Source organism: Melospiza melodia, chromosome 12 (genome assembly GCF_035770615.1).
Source record: "Melospiza melodia melodia isolate bMelMel2 chromosome 12, bMelMel2.pri, whole genome shotgun sequence".
Classification (NCBI taxonomy): Eukaryota; Metazoa; Chordata; class Aves; order Passeriformes; family Passerellidae; genus Melospiza; species Melospiza melodia.
This window is the reverse complement of record NC_086205.1, coordinates 5,283,797-5,304,812: the sequence shown is the minus strand read 5'-3', so window position 1 is coordinate 5,304,812 and position 21,016 is coordinate 5,283,797. Positions and strand designations below refer to the sequence as shown.

General features: G+C 47.3%; 1 protein-coding gene across 1 annotated transcript in view; it reads left to right on the top strand.

Annotated features, from left to right (window-relative positions):
* LOC134423843 (opsin-3-like) overlaps positions 1 to 21,016 on the top strand; it is a 31,724-nt gene that overhangs the window by 8,318 nt on the left and 2,390 nt on the right. The window contains exon 3 of the mRNA XM_063167297.1: positions 18,128 to 18,361. Coding sequence (XP_063023367.1) covers positions 18,128 to 18,361 — 234 coding nt within the window. The remainder of the gene's footprint in view (positions 1 to 18,127; positions 18,362 to 21,016) is intronic.

The window sequence follows — 21,016 nt, the reverse complement described above, 5'->3', positions numbered from 1 at the left end:
CCCTAAAAACTCCTCTTTGGGCCCCTTCTGCCGAGCTGGCAGGGTCTGCTCTGACCCTTGGGCCTGTCTGCAAGCAGAGGGTATTGTTCCATCAAAAGGGGATTACCTTCAGCTGGCCACACCATTGTTTTCCAGTTGTTCAGTAACTGAGGCATCTCAAAGCTTGCTTTCATTTCAATCTCGCTTATAGTTTCCATATTCTCAAAATCTTTTGCCAGACAATCATATTTATAAGGCTTTCCTGCTTCATCTTCCCCAAAAGGTGCCTGTGCCCCCATGTCCAGTCCCATTCCCAAAAGGCAGAAATCTGCCAGCTGGGTTTGCTGCAGGGAGCAATCTGCAGAGAGCAGGGCTGCTTTAGGATGGCCTTGGCTCTGTTATCAGGGCATGGAGAGTGTGTTGGTGCTCCAGAGCTGAGTGTGCAGCTCCAGAGCAGCTCACAGCACCCGTGGCCCAGCAGAGGAGCTGTGATCCCCCAGCTCAGGTCACTGCAGGACAATGACAGAGTCCATCAAGGTTTGGAAATGACAGAAGTGAGGCAGAGCCTGGGAGGCTGAGCCAGCTGAGGAGGAGAACAGCAAATCTGCCCCTTGCTCTGCAGAGCCCTTAGAGGGCAGGGGCAGAGGCTGTGGGGTGACCTGTTCCAGGGCAAACCTGCCACAGACAGCTTTTATGAAAAATCCTTTTCTTAGGATTTTTCCTCCTGAGAAGCTGAAAAGCCTCAGGAACAAAATATAAACAATGGTTTTCTGCTGCTGTGGAATGCAACAGGTGCATCTGGGATTGCTCTCATGTGGTTGTTTCTAATTAATGGCCAATCACAGTCAGCTGGCTCAGACTCTCTGTCCCAGACACAAGCCTTTGTTATTCATTCCTTCTTTTTCTATTCTTAGCTAGCCTTCTGATGAAATCCTTTCTTTATTATTTTAGTATAGTTTTAATATAATATATATCATAAAATAATAAATCAAGCCTTCTGAAACATGGAGTCAGATCCTCATCTCTTCCCTCATCCTCAGACCCCTGTGAACACGGTCACACAAACCCTGTGGGACAGGCAGCTGGCAGTGCAGGGAGGCTGGATTCATCCTCACCCAAAGCCTCCTGGCTGCTTGGAGAAGCTTGGTAGTGTCTGTAACTTCTGCAAGCCCCCCCAGTGCACATGGACCCCCAAAGGCACCTCCTGATATCAAATCTCTTATGCTAACCAGGTCCAAAGTCCATCATCTGTCTTGTGAATGTCTTAATATCTGTTTGTGCAAAGCACCTGGTCAGGATCAGCATCCCAGATTCATCTGGGAGCAGCCAGCTCACTGCAAGCAGCACACAGGCACAATCCATGAATCCTGCAGCAGGCAACCATCCTGCTCCCAGCTCTTGGAACACCAAGTGCAACCTTAAAAATGCTTGCTGGAAACAGATAAATTATTTTGTGAGCTCAGGGGTTAGACAGTCACTAGTCAGAGTCATTGACAAGTCCTCTCACATGACTTGTCACAATGCAAATCCAATCCAACCCAGCCTTTGTGTCACTGTGTTACACTGTGCATTGGGATTTGTCACAGACATCTTTTATGAAAAATCTTTTTTAAAGATTTTTCCTCTTGAGAAGCTGAGAGGCTTCAAGAACAAAATGTAAACAATGGTTATCTGCTGCTGTGGAATGCAACAGGTAGATCTTTGATTAGCCCATGTTAGTTGTGTCTAATTATTGGCTAATCAAAGTGAGCTGGCTCAGACAGAGAGTCTGAGCCACAAGCCTTTGTTATCATTCTTTCTTTTTCTATTCTTAGCCAGCCTTCTGATGAAACCTTATCTTCTATTCTTTTAGTATAGTTTTAACATGGTCACCGGGATTTTCCCTTTAATTCACAGACAGCCTACTCTTCTATTGTCTCCTTGACAAATGAATCTGAGGGCCTGCCTTCAAATTATCCATCCAAGCACACCAGTGCAAGGCTCAATATTCTGCATTTCTGCACAGGCTCCTGCCCTGAGTCACATCAGGGTAAATCTGCCTGGAGCAGCAGTCACAGGCAGGGCAGGAAATGCCAACACCTTGGCGTGGTTCCCGCCAGCCCTCTGCCCCATTGGTTCCTCATGTGTTATGGAAAAGACAAAAAAGTGCAGCAAGGAGGCCTTTGATGTGTTCCATGTTCATTTCCTTGTGTCAATTAGCAAGTGCAGCAGTTTCCAATGCAGGAAACAGCTTGGTCCAGCACGGGCAGGAGAAACTGGGGGAGAGCAGCTCCGTGTTCAGCAATTCCCTTCCTGGCAGGAAGGGGAAAGGGTGATCACACTGTTCCTCCAGCATCCCTCAGCAAAGCCTGAAACAAACAGGGCAGGAGACCTTTCTCCTTTGTAATGCCTTTATTACAAGTGATCAGCTCTGGGGGCAGAACTGACAGGTCGTGCTCACACTGCTGCTGCTCCCAGGAGTAACTTGGAGAAGGAGGAAGAGGAGGAAGAGGAGTGCAGCAGTGTCCATTGGTCGGTGGGCAGAGCTGGGAGGTCCTGTCCTCATGAGAGCATCAGGAAATTCTCTCCCTTTTTAGGTTAACATTTGAGGTGCTCTATCTAGCCGACATCTTTGATTTAGGGTGAGAGGTAAAAAGGATCTTGGTGGATACTGGATTCTGTTCTTCATGTCTAGACATTACTTTGATTCATCAGTTTTGTGTTGGCTCTTTGTTTTAGGGGTTTTGGGCTAGGTTTGGTGAGGGGTCCCTCCCGTTGCATGCTGGTTCCGATGTCATTTCCATGCCAAATCAATGTCCCTTCCCCTTCACTGTCTGGGTGCCATCCTCCAGGAAGCACTGGACAAAAGGGGAATTCTTAACCATCAACGACAGGTAATTAATGAAAACAACAGGTGATTACAACAACAAACAGTTAGAACTCCACCCTGGCAGCAACTGGCTCAACCTGTGAACTCTGCAACCTTTAAAAAAAATGGGCAGCTTTTCTACTCATAACAGCCTGAATAGCCACTGAACTGGGCTGAACTGGGCCTCATGTGAGACAGGCACATTCCCAAAGCCAGGAATCATGACAGCTGCAACACCTCAGCCACCAGGGAAGGGAAAATCAGTCTTGAGCTGAGCCCAGAGAGCTGCAGAGGCCATGCAGATCACTGATGGAAGAGGGAAATCACCTCGGGTCAATCCACCCACGCTCAGGAAAACCAAGAATTGGCTTTCCTGGCTGCAGCTGAGTTCAGTCCCAGGGAAAATGAGGCGGGGATGTTTCTGTATTTCCCCTCTTGGACGGCAGCAGGAGCTCTGCCCATGCAGGATGCTCGTGGTTATCTCTGCTCAGAGCTGCAGGAAGGGCTCTTCCTTCTGTGGGCAGTGGAGGATCTGATCCCTTCCTGTGGCGCCTTGTGGGGCTACCTAAAACGGAGACCAGACAGAATTCAGGCAATTAAAAGCAGTTCTGTTTATGGAAGGGCCTTCAGGTACATTCAGGGCAGACAAAGCCCCCCAGGGGTTACACCCAAAATGGACCATGGCTCACAGGTTTGCACACTTTATAAGTTTGGGCCATTTGCATATTGGGGGTGCATCTTCCAATTCCAGCTTCAGGTAATGAAGCCATGTACCCCAAGTTTGCTCCCCCCAACTCACTTTTGCTTCCATCTCTCAGGCCTGAGGCAGTGAGGTGTCCTTGACTGCCAGGCCTGGAGAGGAATTGTTGTGTCTGCCCAAAATGGGAAAGCAGCAGCTCACACTGTGTGTGGAGTTTAGAGTTATACACTAAAGAATTGCAGCATTACAAATACATGGAATATATACAAATCCTAAAATCCCAAGGCATCAGGTGGATACAAAGCACAGGTACAAGGAGGGCCAGAGCCCAGTGCTGCTCTGGAACAACAGGAGACCCTTCCCTCCTTTGGGATACTGGGATTCCCTGGGGGATTTGCTCAGAGGGGCTCTGCCTGTCCAGAGAGCTGCAGGGGAGATAACCTCTGCTGGGTGTGCCACAGCATGACCTTCCAACAGCACCCACCCACCTATGAGCACACTGAGGGTTTTCCTGATTGAAAACAAGCCAGCTGTGGTATTTTTTTCCTCCTGTAGCACCAATATTTTCCCTCAGGTGCTTCCAAACCTTGAAAGTGTCCAAGCACAGGCAGTGAGGGAGGCAGAGCCTGCAGGGACAGCAGGAGCAGCCCTGCCCTGCAGGCTGAGCTCCACTGCCCTGGCTCTCCCTGGTGCTCTTCTGTGCGTCCCAGACAACAACAACTGGGAACAGCTCCACCCTCAGTGAGAGGAACGGACTCCACCAGTCATTACTAATTAAAGAATCAGTGCAAGGTGCAGGAGGAGGGGAACCAGACCAGTGAGAGCATCAGTGGTGCTGAGATGTTGTAGCAGCCATTCTCCCTGACAGATGGGCTGTGCAGATCCAGAACACCAGAGGACATCCCTGCAAAGGGAGCCCCCAGCCTGGAAGCTCCCTGGCTGCCTTACAGGGAGCTCAGGGTGCTTGGATTTGGACAGGAATCTGCTAAGGAAAGCAGGAGCCTCCCCTGTAATGGAGAATGTAAACCCTCCCCACCCCTCTGAAGTGCTATAAGTTTTAAATTAAGGGGCTCTCAGACAAAAACATGGGAGCAGGCAGTAACAGTTCTTTAATAGGGAAAGGAAAAAAATAAAAGGATAAAATAAACAATGCAGTACACCAGAACAACACTGACAGAGTCAGAACCCAACCTGACACCCTGTGGGTCAGGGTGCTGGTGCAGTCCCATTGGAATTGTGGCTCAGCCCTCCTGCAGTGTCAGGGGTGGTTCTGCTGGAGCAGGGATCCTGTAGAGAAGGATGGATTCTTCCTCTGAAGATCCAGTGGAAGGAGAGGCAGCTGTTGTTCCTCTGGGGAATCCCGTGGAGAAGCCATGCTGGTGTCTCAAAACCTCTGGATTATATCTGGGTAGCAATGCTTGGCTCCTCCCTCTGGGCTCACATCTCCCAATGGGATGCTGTAGTTCTTATCAGCCATGCAGGGACATTCAATAGCTGTTATCAGCAATGTCCCCTCCCAAGGGAGGTGTGACTGTGAGCACTCAAAGAGAGAGATAAGGCAAACTGCCCACTTGACAAAAGATAATTTGCCATACAGAAGGGAATGGAAAACATCTTGCCTTGCAATCTGCAACAAGCAAGAGGCTGCCCTGAAATGGAAAATGTAAACCCCCTCCCTCTGAATTGTTGTAATTTTGAAATTAAAGGGCTCTCAGGCAAAGATACGGGAGCAGGAATAACAGTTCTTTATGAGGGAAGAAAATAAAAATAAAATAAAAATGCAGTGATGCAAACCAACCCTGCCAGAGTGATCACAGTCCCTGCCCCCTGTATGTCAGGGCAGTGTCCCAGCCCCATGCCAGGGGGGGCTCAGCCCTCCTGCAGTGCCAGCTGTGGCTCTGCTGCAGCAGGGATCCTGCACAAGGGGGGAGTTTTCCTCTGCAGCTCCAGGGCTGCTGCAGATGGGCCTGGGCTCCCTCTGGCCATGCAGGGCAGCAGAAAGCTGCTCCTCTGGCAGTGCAGGGGGCAAAGGCTGCTGTGCTGTGCCAGGCTCAGATTGGATCCAGGCAGGAATGCTTGGCTCCTCCCCTGGGCGGAGCATCTCCCCATGGGATGCTGGGATTGGCTCAGCCCTGCAGGGACACTCAGTGGCCATGGACAGCAGAGATCTCCTGCAGGGAGGGTTGGCTGGGGGAGAGAGAAAGGAAAAACTGCCCAGGGACAGCAGAGAACTGCCCCAGCTCTGACAGGTGGTGATGGAATACACACCCCAGCCACATCTTGCATTTTCCAGCCTCAGACACAGGGACTGGGAAGAATGAGGCCACACCTGGAACCCAGCAGTGCTGCTTGGTGCCCACACTTGGTGCTCCAGACTTTGAAAACAACAGCCAGGATGAATTATTCTAATATTCTGGCATTTGAAATTAAACATTAACCCCTTTTAGTGACTACAAGACCTCTCCTTACAACCCTCCATGTCTATAACAGCAACTGAGAGACTGAATTGAAATTTAAATTTTGATCTTATATCATGAGGTGCACACTTGAGAGGACAGAGGTGGGTGTGAGAGGATGCTGTGAGCACTTCGAAGGGTACCTGAGCCAGAGAGCTCCTCCCTTGCAGCCCACAGGGCACTCAATGACTCCTCCAGCACTTCCCAAGCCCTCTCAAAAATGAGAAAAATTACTGCTGCAGAGGTGAAAGGCATCAGCCCAGCAGATGGAAATTGATTTCTTCTCTCTCTCCTCACGTCCCCAGCAGCTTTGGCAGAGCTCTGAAACAGCAGAGAGCCATCAGGAGTGGCTGGTCCCTGCATGGGCTCTGTGATCCCCTGCCAGCCTGAGACCACCTGCCTTTCTCAGAGCCAGCTTTAAGAGCTTTTGGCCAAATTTCCACAGCACCAATCTCATTAACTCACTTACCACGGGAGATTTTCCACAGCCTTCATTTCCAGGAAAAGAAAAGATGATTTTCAGAGGCAAATCCTCCCCCAGCTCTTGGTGCTGGGCAGCACCAGGAGCACAGCCCAGGGTCAGAGGTTTTGTTTGGAGCCACCAGACTGGGGGTGCCCTCTTTGTATGAGCAGGCAAACTTGGGGTGTTCTGGTGCACTAAGGCACATGAACAGAGCCTGTATTTAGGTTTGAAGCTGAGGCAGAAGCATCAGTGGCATTTGGAGCATGTTTTGTACACCAGGAATGGTCACATTTGTCATCTGGTTCCCCTTCACAGCACAGCCAAGTGAGGTGGAGTTCTCCACAGCTTTCCAAAAGCAGGGAAATGCTCAGGGCAACCCAAACTGTGCCTCAGTAACTGAGGGAGACAAAGATAAAACAGCACAGGAAAAAGGCAGGGGGAAAGAAACGTGTGACTGGAAAAAGCAGTAATTTATGTGGACTTGTCAAGCCTGGGTGATACAAATGTCCTGATGTGGCTGAGGATTCCTCTGCCTTTCCACAGCCCTCAGAAGAGAGGGGGGCACCTCTCAGCTGTGCAGGTCACACATGCAAGAGCCTAAATGAGGGATGTGGGACTCCAGGGGCACTTCAAAATGCAGTTTATTAGATCCAAGATGTTACAGCAGCCCAGGGTTGTGGGTGACAGAGCCTGTGCCTACAGCTGCCAGCTCCAGCTGCAGGCAGGCCTGGAGTCCTGCATCCCTAAATCAGGCTCTTACTGATGGTGCCCCACGTTGGGTGCCACTGTAAGAGCTGAAATGAGGGATGTGGGACTCCAAGGGCTCTCCAAAATGCAGTTTATTGTATCCAAAATGCAGTTTATTGTATCCAAAATGCAGTTTATTCCATCCAAGAGATTACAGCACTCACAGCTCTGTGGGTGACAGAGCTGTGCCCACAGCTGTCAGCTCCAGCTGCAGGCAGCCCTGGAGACCCTTTGGTTTTGGTTACAAATGCATTATATACTTTTCTTTTGGTTATAATGCATTAGATTATAACTTTTCTTTGCAGAGCATCTTAACACAGTAGAACCAATCTATACCTTAACTATTATCTATAGCCTGTCATAACTACTATAATTACCATATTCATGCTACTGTTCTCCAATCACTAAAAGTTAGTACATTACACTTTAAGCTAGAAGTTGCTTTTTCAGTTTTCTTGCAGTGGAAAATTCTGAGACCTTTTTTCTACTTGCAACATCAGCAGGCTTGTTTGTTTGCCTGTGCCATCTTCCTGCTTGGTAAAAACATCGTCTTGTTTAGGGTGGGTTTATCCTTTGTTCTAAGCCATAAAACCCCTTCTAACTAACACACCCTTTGCCTCCTTGGTTATCCAGTAAGACTCAGCAATTCTTTTCTTCCATATCAAAACTTGCTTCCATCTCTATTCCTTCATCAGACTCCACATTTAAAAGTCTTTCTGCCAAGCACACCTATCTGTGAGACTTTCTTGCCAAACTTTCATCCTTCCAAACACACAGACACCTGCTGCAATCTCTGCTTGGCCACAGGGCAGGGTGACCAGACACCTCCAGCAGGGAGAGCAGAGCAAAAGGGGAAGCAAAGCAAAAGGGAAAGGAGAGCAAGAGGGAGAGCAGAGCAAGAGGGAGAGCAGAGCAAAATGGAAAGGAGAGCAAAATGGAAAGGAGAGCAAAAGGGATAGGAGAGTGACTTCCTGAGTGCAGCCAAACTCCAGGCTCAGCTCCCCCAGCCCAACACCTCTTCTGCAAAAGAAGGATGGAACTCTGGTTGAAAATATTCAGCAGCTGGAGGCAAAAGGAATTTCTTACAGATGTTTTATTCCTTCCTGTGCATAAGGTGTTCCATTATCCATTAAAATCCCTTTAGTGCCAGGTGAGGAGCCCAGAGTCAGGAATGCTGTGGTTGTGGTTGGAAGGAAGGCTCTGCACAGCCCACAGACAGCCTTGCTTCTCTTTCTGAGCAAGGATTTCAGCCCTGACAGTAATTGTGGGGGGTTGCCCTTGGCACTAACAGCCACTGCTTTCAATCAGTTTCCATATCCATCTTCTGCCAGCTCAGCTTTGCTGGGGGAGCAGCTGGGGCTGGCAGAGCCCCCCAGCTCCAGCCAGGGCAGGGCAGGGCAGGGCAGGGAGCTCCTCTGCCCCTGCAGGAAAAGCTGCTGCATCTTCTGTGACTCTCAGAGGAATGATAAACCCTTTCCATTCCACTTCTTTCACTTCACATTCCCCTATTTCCCCCAAAATATTTAAATATATTATAAATTATATGTTTTGTAATACATAAAATTATAGAAATTATAAAATATATATTATTTATAAAATTTATTTATTTATTTATTTATTTATTTATTTATTTATTTATTTATTTATTTATTTATATTTATTTATATATATATATATATATATATTTATTTATTTATATGCAGAAATATTTATATATAAAGATAAATCAGAGGGGCTTCTAACTGTCCCCTTTCCTACAGGAAAGGCCTGGGCCTTTCCAGCCAGGAGGGACAAGGCTTGGCTGGTGTTACACGAAGGACACCCCAAAAGGTTTCTCTTTCACTCAGACACAGGAATTTGGGTTTTGCCATCAGTGACGAAGCTTAGCCCGATGATATTTCAGTTTACCAGACCCAGTGCAGGAGTGCAGCACTCTGGGGATCTGGGAGCAGAAGCTCCCAGTGACAAACCAGCAGTGCAGCTGCTTTTGGCCTCGTGTCACTTTGGGTCCCCAGCTCTGCTGTGGCCCATCTGTGCTGTGCTGCAGGCTGCTCTGCTGGCTCAGGGCTGTTCCATCTCTGTTTTGGGGTACAGCCCCAGGTCTGTCAGTGACGCTGGCTGGGGTCTGTGTACAAATCACCAACAGGACAGGACTGCTGGGAACGTGCCTTGAGCTGTTTGATTTTCCAGCATCAGCCTCATTCCATGGTTATGGCAATGGGAAGATGCCAGCAGCTCACATCCCAGGCTGCAGAACAAGAACTCAATGTTACAACTTACTTTATAAGCTTCTTGACCAATCACACAAAGCAAAAGCACATTGACAGTAGTTCCATCCAACCACTGTAAGCACAGGTACCTTTGGTTAAACAATGCTTGCTTATTTCAAATACAATACCTGCTTGTAAGCCTTGAAACACAATGCTCAGAGCTCCATTATTAAGCTTAAAACTTCCTAATATCTTGCTAGATAAACTTTCTGTATCTTAGAGAGTTATTCAGACATGCGTTAATCCACACACCATTGTTCTATTTGTCCTTGCTTTTCTACAGTTTAAATAATTTTTCTGCTGACCAATCTCATGGTTGCTGCTGACCTCCAATCACAGTTCTGCTGTCTCTGCTGCCTTTTGCAGCTTTCCCAAAACCCTCTGATTTTCTGGATTCCCACATGTCAGGAGCAGAGCTCCCCTCTCACACACAGCATTAAAAGAGAGAGGGAGCAGAGCTGGCACCTGTTCCACTCTCATCCTCACGGCAAGGCAATGAGTGGATGGGGCTGTGAGAAAGGCAGTGCTCCACTGTGAGTGCAGATAAGGAGTTTCTAGCTTTTTTATCGCTGTACTTAGAGGTTTTAATATAATTCAAAGGTTTGAATGTTAGCAGGGATAGAAGAAAAGCTTCCTTAGAAATATAACAAAATAAAATAAAATAAAATGAAATAAAATAAAATAAAATAAAATAAAATAAAATAAAATAAAATAAAATATTTTTATATAAAATAAAATAAAATAAAATAAAATAAAATAAAATAAAATAAAATAAAATAAAATAAAACAAACAAACAAAAAAAACCAAAACCAAAACAAACCAAAAAAACCCCACCAAAACAAAAAAACCCTCGTTCTTGCAACATTTCTTCATGGGAGTGCCAGCCATTTATTTCTTCTCCAAGCAAAACTTTTTTTCATTTTTAATTAGTTAAAATAAGTATTTTAACTAATTAAAGTCTTAGTTTAATTAGTTAAAATGCTAATTAGTATTTTAATAATTAATATTAGCACGGATAACGAAATATTGTTAAACCAGCGCTGTTAAACCAGAACTTCAAGGAAATTCTCAATAATCATTGAATGGGTTGCGTTGGATTTGAAGGGACTTCAAGGAAATTCTCAATAATCATTGAATGGGTTGTGTTGGGTTTGAAGGGACCTTAAAGATCCTCTAATCCCAGCCCCAAATAGCGGAGGCAGCCAATTCAGCTCCCTACATTTATCAATTATTAGAAGCCCCTGATGGGCAGGGGCACCAGGAGCTCTCACATCCTCCTCAGAAGGAACCAGGCTGACCTGCAATGCCCAGGCTGTGGGGTTTAATCCCATCTCCACTGGGTTACAGCCTGGTTCCTCAGTCCATGCTCAAACAGCCCCAGCCAGGAGCTCTCTGTGTCTGGTTTCAGAGCTCTTGGGCTCCCTTTGAGCAGGCAGTGATGCCTGAGATGCTCAGGGCTGCCTGTGCTGCCCCTTCTGTCCCTGCTTTGCCCACAGGGCTCAGCTGGCACCTGTAGCAATGTGCCTCATGTTCATGGAGTGAAAAAATTATCCTTTGTCTCCGAAAAAGGAAAAAAGCCCAGAAGTTTCTCTCCTCAATTAGGTAAAAAGACATCTCTTAGGACCCTGGGGACTTCACCTCAAACTTAAGGATAGCCAATCGGACAGGAGCCAAAAAGTCCCACCTGAGCAATTTACTAGAAAAAGAAGATAACAAAATGAAATAATCACTTTTGTGAGGTGTTTTACCAGGAGCAGGAGGGGCTCTTGCACCTGGATTGGTTTTTTCTCTGTAAAGAGTTTGTTATTTTGTCTTTTAATAAAACTTTTATTGTTTCCAACACTACCACAGAAGCCATCCTGCTGATTTTATGCCATCTGAGGTGGCTGAGATGCCTCAGGTGTGCTATAGATCTGTTGCAGACATCTTTTCATTAAAAATCCTTTCCTTAGGATTTTTCCTTCTGAGAAGCTGAAAGGCCTCAGGAACAAAATGTAAACAATGGTTATCTGCTGCTGTGGAATGCAACAGGTGCATCTGGGATTGGTCTCATGTGGATGTTTGGAATTAATGGCCAATCACAGTCAGCTGGCTCTCTCTCTGTCCGAGCCACAAACCTTTGTTTATTCATTCTTTTCTGTTCTTAGCCAGCCTTCTGATGAGAACTTTTTATTCTATTCTTTTAGTATAGTTTTAATGTAATATATATCATAAAATAATAAATCAAGCCTTCTGAAACATGGAGTCACATCCTCGTCTCTTCCCTCATCCACAGTCACATAGATCTCCAAGAGCTTATCAGACCCGGCTCAAGGAGACCCCAATATCAGGCACCTTCAGGCCAGCACACGCACACTTTGGTTGAGGTTTTTTTCCCCTTTATCTCCTTATTCTGACATTTCTCATCCTCTCAGTCCCACGAGTGCTGCAGTCAATTCTCCAGGCTCTATAGAGTGTGGTGGTCTCACAGAAAGGCAGAGAGAGCACAGTCAGGCCCTCAGCTGAGGTTCTCAGGCAACCCTGTGGATCCAGGAGTTCCTCACAGGGGATTTTGTGCCTGAGCCCCCCAGGTGCCTCAGCTGTGCTCTCCAGGCCTGGATGTGGCTGAGCAATTTCCACCCCCAGTGCTGAAACCACGGATTTTGCTTTCCTGGTGAAGTGCTGACTGTGTTCTTCCTGCACAGAGTCAGCAGCCCCAGCCAGGGATGTGCTGTGTCCACAGTGACCTCTGTTTAAACCTGTCCTCATTGTTTGCTGCATTATTCCCTCACCCACAGCTCCTGTCTGTGCCACCCCACACAAACACCATTGGTGAGCATTTCTGCTCCTGCACTGGGAGGATGACTGTGTACAATCCCAATTATGGTCAGTGAGATTTTTTAAAGGGCAAATTAATCACTTCTGCAGGCTGAATCACCACCTTGAGGTGCTTCTCTGCGGGAGAAAACACAAACAAACTCAGCCAGTAAAAAACCAACAGCCGTGGGAAGCAAAAGGAAAAAAACTGTAAGAGCAAGATGGGGCCAGGGCTTGCAGCTCCCCAGTCCTGCTAACATGGATTTCTCCCTTTCGATCCCAAAATCTTTCCCTTCTCTTTGCTAAAATAAGCAAAGTGGAATGCAGAATTTCTCCTGGGCTCCTCAACACCATCCCTGAAGCAGCAGAGTTCATCCTGCCCTGGCAGGAACTGGGGAACCTGGGAAGAAACCCAAGATCAGGAATCATCCCAAGTCCTGCCTGACCTGGCAGAGCTCCCAGGAATGCCTTGAAAAGGCTGGCCTGGAACAGAGGATGGATGGGGCTAAAGAATAAAGTAGGGATTTATTAAAAGGATCTCCTCAATGGATCCACCTTGGGCAGCTCACACTGGGACACACATTCAACACTGAAGCTGTGATACAGAGGCAAAATGAATTTTAGGAAACTGAAAAGATAATTTTAGAAGAAAGAGAGACTCAATTTCCACTGAAGAAAATACGAAGGCAGTTAAAGCACATTTTTCACAGCTGTTTTCTCTACCAAACCCTACAGAAACAGTGAGATTTTAAAAACACATTTCTTGCAGAGCAGATTGAAGTTGAGATTTTTGGTCAAGCCAGAAGCAGAGGACAATGCACAGCCAGGGTTCCCCTGTGCTGAACTCCTGCTGCTGCTGAGCCAGGAGCAGCCTGGGCTGAATTCCACCCTCCATGGGCCAGACCTGTGCTCTTGGCTCTCCTGGAAGTTATTGGGACTGTGGGAAATGGAAAGGCAGAAACTTCCACACACAGAGGAGGGTTTGGTCTGCAGCCTTGGGAGAAGCCTGGATTGATGTAAAAATACAATACACAGACATTAAGAAGAAAAATCATAAACTTATGTTTCTATTGTAAGGAAGAATATGCCTTAAGTAAGTAAAAAATTGGACTGATAAAATGTGAAGGGTTCATAATGTAAGGATGGGGTTGTATGGAATAAGCTGAGAGTTCAGAGGTTATGATAGAAGCATTTGTGTGCATGTGACACCATGGGGTAAAAGTATCCACAGTACAGTAGAAGTGAGTAAAGGTAAAAGGTTAGAAAAGCAAAATTAATCCTGTGGCAACTGTCCATTGGATCACAAGGTTTATATTGCCTTGTGACTGCTTTGAGCTATGGCTGGCTGCTTGCTCCTCTAAAATCTCACAGCCTCTGAGATTGATGGTTATCTGAGCAGTAAATCATAGCCCCAAAATAGTCCCACCCCTTTAATTAATGCAGTGATAATAATTACGACAAAATTAAGCTAAAAGCCCACAGCACCATTCACCAGCATCACTTTAGCAGAGCTCTTTGCTTTGCCCACCTCCAGAGGGTGATCTGGTGCCAGGCACAGCCCACAGCCACAGGGTGAAGCCAAGTCTCCATCTGCTTACAGGGGGCAGCAACATTTCAAAGTTGATGGGTTTGATTTGGTTTTGAAGAAATTTTCTGCATGTGTGCCAAATATTAATATCTCAGGTTTCCTTGGCTGACCAGGGGAGCCTTGTAGCCAAAAGCAAAGAATGCTTCAAGGAGAGTTACAGAAGTGACAGGATATTCAAAATTTCTCATGGAAACCCAGGGCACTGGGAATATTTCTCTGCATGCTCTGGTGTGCCCTGACCCCCAGGGCAGCACTGACTCTGACCCTCATCATCCATGGAGAAAGTTTCCCACACTTCAAGACAGACTGGAACCCACAAAAGTGTGCAATAGATTACAGAGAGCAGTGCAGGTGTGTCACTGGGTGAGAAATTGAGGGTTTGGGGTTTTTAGTGTGTTGTGGATGGCAGCAAGATGGAGGGCACAGGGTGCTGTCCTGGGTTTCTTCTTCAGCTTCTTCTTCCTCCTTCTCCATGGGTTTGGGTGGCATTTTGTAATTGGGCAGGAAAGTCTGCACTGTGGGCTCTGTGGGATCAGTTATTGGGTTAAAAGGGAAAATAATCCAGGTGTCAGCTCTTAACTGGATAGTTTAGTCTTAGGAGACCTTGTACCAAGAGATTGTTGGGCATTTTGTGCCTTCTAATGCAAAGCTGCTGAACTCACAGCAGTGAGGCTGTTTTACTGATAAGAGATAATAAACACCTGAGTGCCAACATGAAACTGCTGTCCAGCTAGAACACACCAGTAAAACATTTGTCCTCTCTGGCCTTATTTGAAGGAAGAGGTGGTTGGGTTTCTTTTTCTAGAATTGATGGAAATCAATAGAACCAAAGAGAGCTTTTGGCTTTCCTTGAGGTGCTCCACAGGCAAGGCCTCACCCACCTCCTCCTCAGGTGTTCCTGGCATGGGGGGGACAGGAGGGCTCAGGGGGGCTCAGAGGAGCTGGGATTGATGTGGGGATGCAGAGCTGGGATTGGTGTGGGGATGCAGAGCTGGGATTTGTGTGGGGATGGAGAACTGGGATTGGTGTGGGGATGGAGAGGTGGGATTGCAGAGCTGGGATTGGTGTGGGGATGGAGAACTGGGATTTGTGTGGGGATGCAGAGCTGGAATTTGTGTGGGGATGCAGAGCTGGGATTTGTGTGGGGATGCAGAGCTGGGATTGGTGTGGGGATGGAGAACTAGGATTTGTGTGGGGACGCAGAGATGAGATTGGTGTGGGGATGCAGAGCTGGGATTGGTGTGGGGATGCAGGGCTGGGATTTGTGGTGGATGCAGGGCTGGGATTGGTGTGGGGATGCAGAGCTGGGGTTTGTGTGGGGATGGAGAACTAGGATTTGTGTGGGGACGCAGAGATGAGATTGATGTGGGGGATGGAGAGCTGGGATTTGTGTCGGATGGAGAGCTGGGATTTGTGTGGGGATGGAGAGCTGGGATTTGTGTGGGGATGCAGAACTGGGATTGGTGTGGGGATGGAGAGCTGGGATTGCAGAGCTGGGATTGCAGAGCTGGGATTTGTGGTGGATGCAGGGCTGGGATTGGTGTGGAGATGGAGAACTGGGATTTGTGTGGGGATGCAGGGCTGGAATTTGTGTGGGGATGCAGAGATGGGATTGGTGTGGGGATGGAGAGCTGGGATTGCAGAGCTGGGATTGCAGAGCTGGGATTGGTGTGGGGATGCAGGGCTGGGGTTTGTGCGGGGATGCAAAGCTGGGGTTTGTGTGGGGATGGAGAACTAGGATTTGTGTGGGGACGCAGAGATGAGATTGGTGTGGGGATGGAGAGCTGGGAATGGTGTGGGGATGCAGAGCTGGGATTTGTGGCAGATGCAGGGCTGGGATTGGTGTGGGGATGGAGAACTGGGATTTGTGTGGGGATGCAGGGCTGGAATTTGTGTGGGGATGCAGAGATGGGATTGGTGTGGGGATGCAGAGCCCTGGCAGCTGGTGCTGATGCCTTCCAGTGCCTCTCCTCAGGACCCTCACAAACCAAACCAAGCACACAATATGGAAATTCAGCCCCTCTCTGGTCTCCAGCCCTGCTCCCACACCAGTCCAGCTGTCTGGACTTCATCACACAGCCTGGGTGAAGTTTTATACCAAGGCATGGCAGACTTTCAAGAAATCCACAAGAAATGTGGAGTGCAAAATTCTTATCAGCTCCACGAGATACAATGGAAGAAAATAAATGTGAGATTTGTCTGAGATGGCTGTGAATAAATCTGAGCTACTGATGCCTGTGGGTGGCTCTGAGTGAAATACTCACTTCTTGCTAATGGAAATATTTTGATTAACAACTTTATTTGCCTAGCAGCAAATGCCACTTTTTTTCCTTTTAAATTACAGACAAGTGTCATAAAAGATTTCATTTGCACATTAACAAGATATTTATAAAGTACTTGATATTTGAGTTCCCTCAGCAGGCAATTACAGATATGTTCTACTTTTTGAACAGTTTTGGTTAGGCTTTTTAATTAGTCTCAAGGTGCCTTCCAACACTCAAATACATCCTGAGGGACTCCCCATAAAACTGCTTGTAATAATGAGTTCCTTGTGCTTACTGCAGCACTTCTGAGTGCAGGCAGGACACAGCAGCCACTGAAAAGTCTGGTTTTCCAAGCACACAGACAACAGCAAAGCAGGCCAGCACAGTTTCTTGCAGTGGGATTTACTCTCAGGTTTGTGAGCCCCGAGCCCAGAGGAGGAGCCTGCTGTAAATCACTTTAATTCAGGTGCTGCCTTTTGCCATGGATCCAGGGAAGGGATTCCCTCAGCCCCAGAGCTGTGGGTACAGGCACATCCATCCTGCTGGGGATCTCCTGCAGGACTGGGCACGGGCTCTGGGGCTCTGGGAGCTGCTGCCTCTGCTCACACCAGGCTCATTCCCCTCCTTCCCTCCTGCCCAGGGCACTCCTGCTAAAATCTGGGGTTTGCAGGGAGCTGGAGGGGGCTGTTGCAGATGCAGAGCACTTGTGCTGGTCCTGCTGATGCCTTGGGATTTCAGCTTGTATATTTTTCATGTATTTGTAATCCTGCAGTTCTTTAGTGTATAACTCTTTATGCTCTTCCCAGGGAGGTGGTGGAATCACCATCTCTGGATGTGTTTTAAAAAAGGCTGGACATGGCACTTGGTGCTATAGTCTGGTTGAGGTGTTAGGGCAGAGATTGAACTGGATGATCTTAGAGGTCTCTTCCAACCTCATTATTCTGTGATTCTGTTAATCTGTGATTCTGTGATTCTAAACTCCACACACAGTGTGAGCTGCTGCTTTCCCATTTTGGGCAGACACAACAATTCCTCTCCAATCAAGGACACCTCACTGCCTCAGGCCCCAGAGATGGAAACAAAAGTGAGTTGGGGGTAGCAAACTTGGGGTACATGGCTTCATTACCTGAAGCTGGAATTGGAAGATAAACCCCCAATTGGAAGATAAACCCCCAATATGCAAATGGCCCAAATTTATAAAAGTGTGCAAACCTGTGAGCCATGGTCCATTTTGAGTGTAGCCCCTGGGGGGCTTTGTCTGCCCTAAATGTACCTGAAGGCCCTTCCATAAATATAACTGCTTTTATTCCCTTAATTCTGTCTGGCCTCTGGTTTTCAGATAGCCCCAAAAGGCATCACAGCCCAGCTGTCAGGGACACACCCCAGCCCTGCCCTTAGTGCAGCCACCCCAGGAGCTCCCAGGTGTGGGAAATAGTAAAGGTAAGAAGATTTTCAGAAAAAAAAAAAAAAAAAAAAAAAAAAAAAAGGAAAGAAAACCTTAGAAACAGCAGAGGAACTTTGAGGAACTTAGAATCAGCTGTAGCTGCAAAGTCTGGAGGTAGAAAAAGTTGCAATGGTACAGCAAGCAAGGATATAAAACAGTAGCTTGTGTCTTAGGCTTTGCTAAGATATACCTTAAGACTGCAGGAAAATGTGCTTAGCAAGATGGTAGAAGGTTTTAAGCTTAATAATGTTGTATTGTGTATTGTTAATAGAAAGAAGACAAGCAAACATTGTGTGAAGCTACATGTGCTTTTAGTAATTAGCTAGAAGAGCTGTCTGTAAGCTTTAGCAACGTGCCATTGGCCAGAAAGCTTTTCAGATGCTCTGTATCAAAGCCACCTTTGGCTGCTGCTGGCTGTACCCGAGCTTTGCCATCCTCCCCCTGCCTCAGCCATGTCCCGAGGCTGATGCTGCAGTAGAGCTCGAGGCAGGCTCCCCAGCAGTGCTGCCCAGTTTGTGCAGTACCCAATGGGCGCAGCAGCACCCTCCCTGTGGCTGTGCTCTGTCCCCAGGTGAGCAGCCTGCCCCGGGGGCCGGGCCGGGGCCGCGAGCAGCGCCTCCTGCTCATGGTGATGGTGATGGTGCTGTGCTTCCTCCTCTGCTGGCTGCCCTACGCGGCTGTGGCACTGCTGGCCACCTTCGGGCAGCCTGGCCTCGTCAGCCCTGCAGCCAGCATCGTCCCAGCCATCCTTGCCAAGAGCAGCACTGTCTACAACCCCATCATCTACGTGTTTCTGAACAAACAGGTCAGTGAAACGCTTCCCTTCCCTTCCCTTCCCTTCCCTTCCCTTCCCTTCCCTTCCCTTCCCTTCCCTTCCCTTCCCTTCCCTTCCCTTCCCTTCCCTTCCCTTCCCTTCCCTTCCCTTCCCTCCAGATTCCATCTGTGCAAGGAGGGACAAAATAGCGAGGGGAGATTGGCACTGTCATATTTTATAAAAAAATCCCTTTGCCAGGGTTTTTCTCCTGAGAAGCTGAAAATCCTCAGAAAAGAAAAGTAAACAATAATTATCTGGTTGCTTGGGATGTGGTATGGAAGTTGCTCACCAACAGGTGCATCTTTGATTGGTTCCATGTGAATTGCTTTTAATTAATTACCAATCACAGTCCAGCTGTGTCAGACTGGTCAGTCAGGGGTTTTTGTTATTCATTCCTTTCTAGCCTTCTGATGTCTCCTTTCTCTTTGTTTAGTATAGTTTTAGTATATAGTTTTTACATAGTTTTAGTATATTTAAATATAATATAATATAATATAATATAATATAATATAATATAATATAATATAATATAATATAATATAATATAATATAATATAATAATGTAAAGTAATATAATATATCAGCCTTCTAAGAACTTGGAGTCAATTCTCATCTCTCACTTCATCCTGGGACCCACAACAACACAACAACTAATAGCCACAGGAGATAAAGAGAGCATCAGTGACATCACCCAGATCCATGAGAGGGAAGCTCTGAAAAACAGCTCCAAGGAGCAAATCTATTCAACAAATCTGCATTTTTTGGCAGTTGGACAAGCAGCTCCCCACATGTGCAAATAGCAAATGATTTTTTGGTCCTTCCTTTCCATTGCCCAATTCACCAAAAAGAGAAGAAATCCATGTTCTGGCAAGAGTGGAAGCACCACCAGGCATTGTCTGAGGTGTCTCAGATGTGTGAAGTGTTGTGAGGATGTGAGCCCTTGCTGCCCCACACCCAGCCCAGCACATTGCCCGCAGCAACTCCTCCTCCTCACAACCCCAGCTCTCTGATTTACTCCTGATTTACTCTTTTATCCCCCCTGAAATCCTTCAGCCACTCTTTGTCCTGCTCTCCCCTCCAGGAGCTGGTGAGGATCTGCAGTGCCAGAGGAGCTGGGCTGGCCCCCGGCACAGGGACTGACAATAAAAGTGAGGATGAGCAGAGATCTACAGAGAAAACCAGAGAGCATCAGAGCTCCTCCAATCCCTCAGGCAGCTCCAGCTCCACCAGCCCATCGCACTGATCTCTGCATTGCTGGGATTACAGCAGGTGGATCATTTGTTTCCCTGGGTCCAGCAAATTGTCCACTTGAAATGGTTTTTGGAAGCTGTTAGGAAGCACAGACAGTAAATTGCTCACTCTCTCTCGGAAACAAATGATGATGGTAAAAGGTTGATTTAAGTCTGGCTTGAATTAGCTGTGGGTGTTTTTCCTGGGACATGAGAAATTGCCAGGGAGTGAAAGTTTCCATGACAGCATCCATCATCTCCTCAGCATCCATCAGCTCCACTCAGTGCCACAAACAGCCCGGGGGTGCAGAATTCCCTGACACCTTCCCTGGGATAGGAGCCCTTCTTTCCCTTCTCCTCCACAATTTAGCTCTTGAATAAGGTCTCTGATGAAACCCCTGCAGTGTTGGGCAGCTGCTGCCATCCCCTGCCAGGGAAAGCCCAGCACATAAAGGGTAATTCTGCCTCACTGCCAACACCCCCAGCCCTGCTCACCCCCAGAGAGGCAGCTCAGAGCCCCCAGGCTGATCTGAACTTGTTCACGTGCAAAGAGCTCTCCAAAACAACACAGACTGCGCACAGGAGTCTTCTACAGACAATTCTAAATTAAACTTTTTACTGAATAGCTTGCTGACACAAACAGCAGCTAGACACAAATTAAACTGGGTTTGTCCATGCCAGACTCCTGAAGTTCACCATGAACTTTTACTCCAGGTGCTCCACACACGCTTCATTTTGTTTGTGGAGGGGGTTTTGAGGTTGGGTTTTTTAAATTTTTCTTCAGTTCCACTTGGTTTGCATTGCTCAGTTGGTATTTCAGCAGCAATCAGTGCTCAGGGTTCCATACTCAGTGCAGAATGAGAAGTCAACAGTTTGGGTTTCCCTGCACTCAGGAGAGAACCTCAGGCCAGAAGATGCTGCAGCCACCCAGGAGTGCCAGGCATGGGAGAGCAGGAGCTGTTGTTGTGGTGTTAATGAATTGTTGTGGTGTTTCAGGTGTTAATGAATTGTTGTGGTGTTTCAGGTCACCCAGAAAACCACTTTCAACACCAACAGCATTCCTGAGGCTGTGGGAACCTGGAGGAGATGCCTTGAGAGCTCCTACAGTGACACTGCCCTCTAATTCTGGGCTATTCCTCAAACAATTCTGTGTCCAGGCTTCCCCCATGCTCTGGTCAATGCTCAGAAATCTCTAATGAGGCTGGATAAAATCTGAGAACAGGCCAGATAAAATAACATTCACGTTCAGGAAATGCATCCAGGCAAGGACCAGGTGAAGGTTAAGCAGATTGAGGAGACTCTCCAGTGAAACAGGAATTCGCTGGGGATTAAACAGCTGCAGAAAGGTACCTGGGAAGAACCATGTGAGCTTGACTATGAGGGCAAAGAAAAAATATAAAATAGACAGTACTGCCCA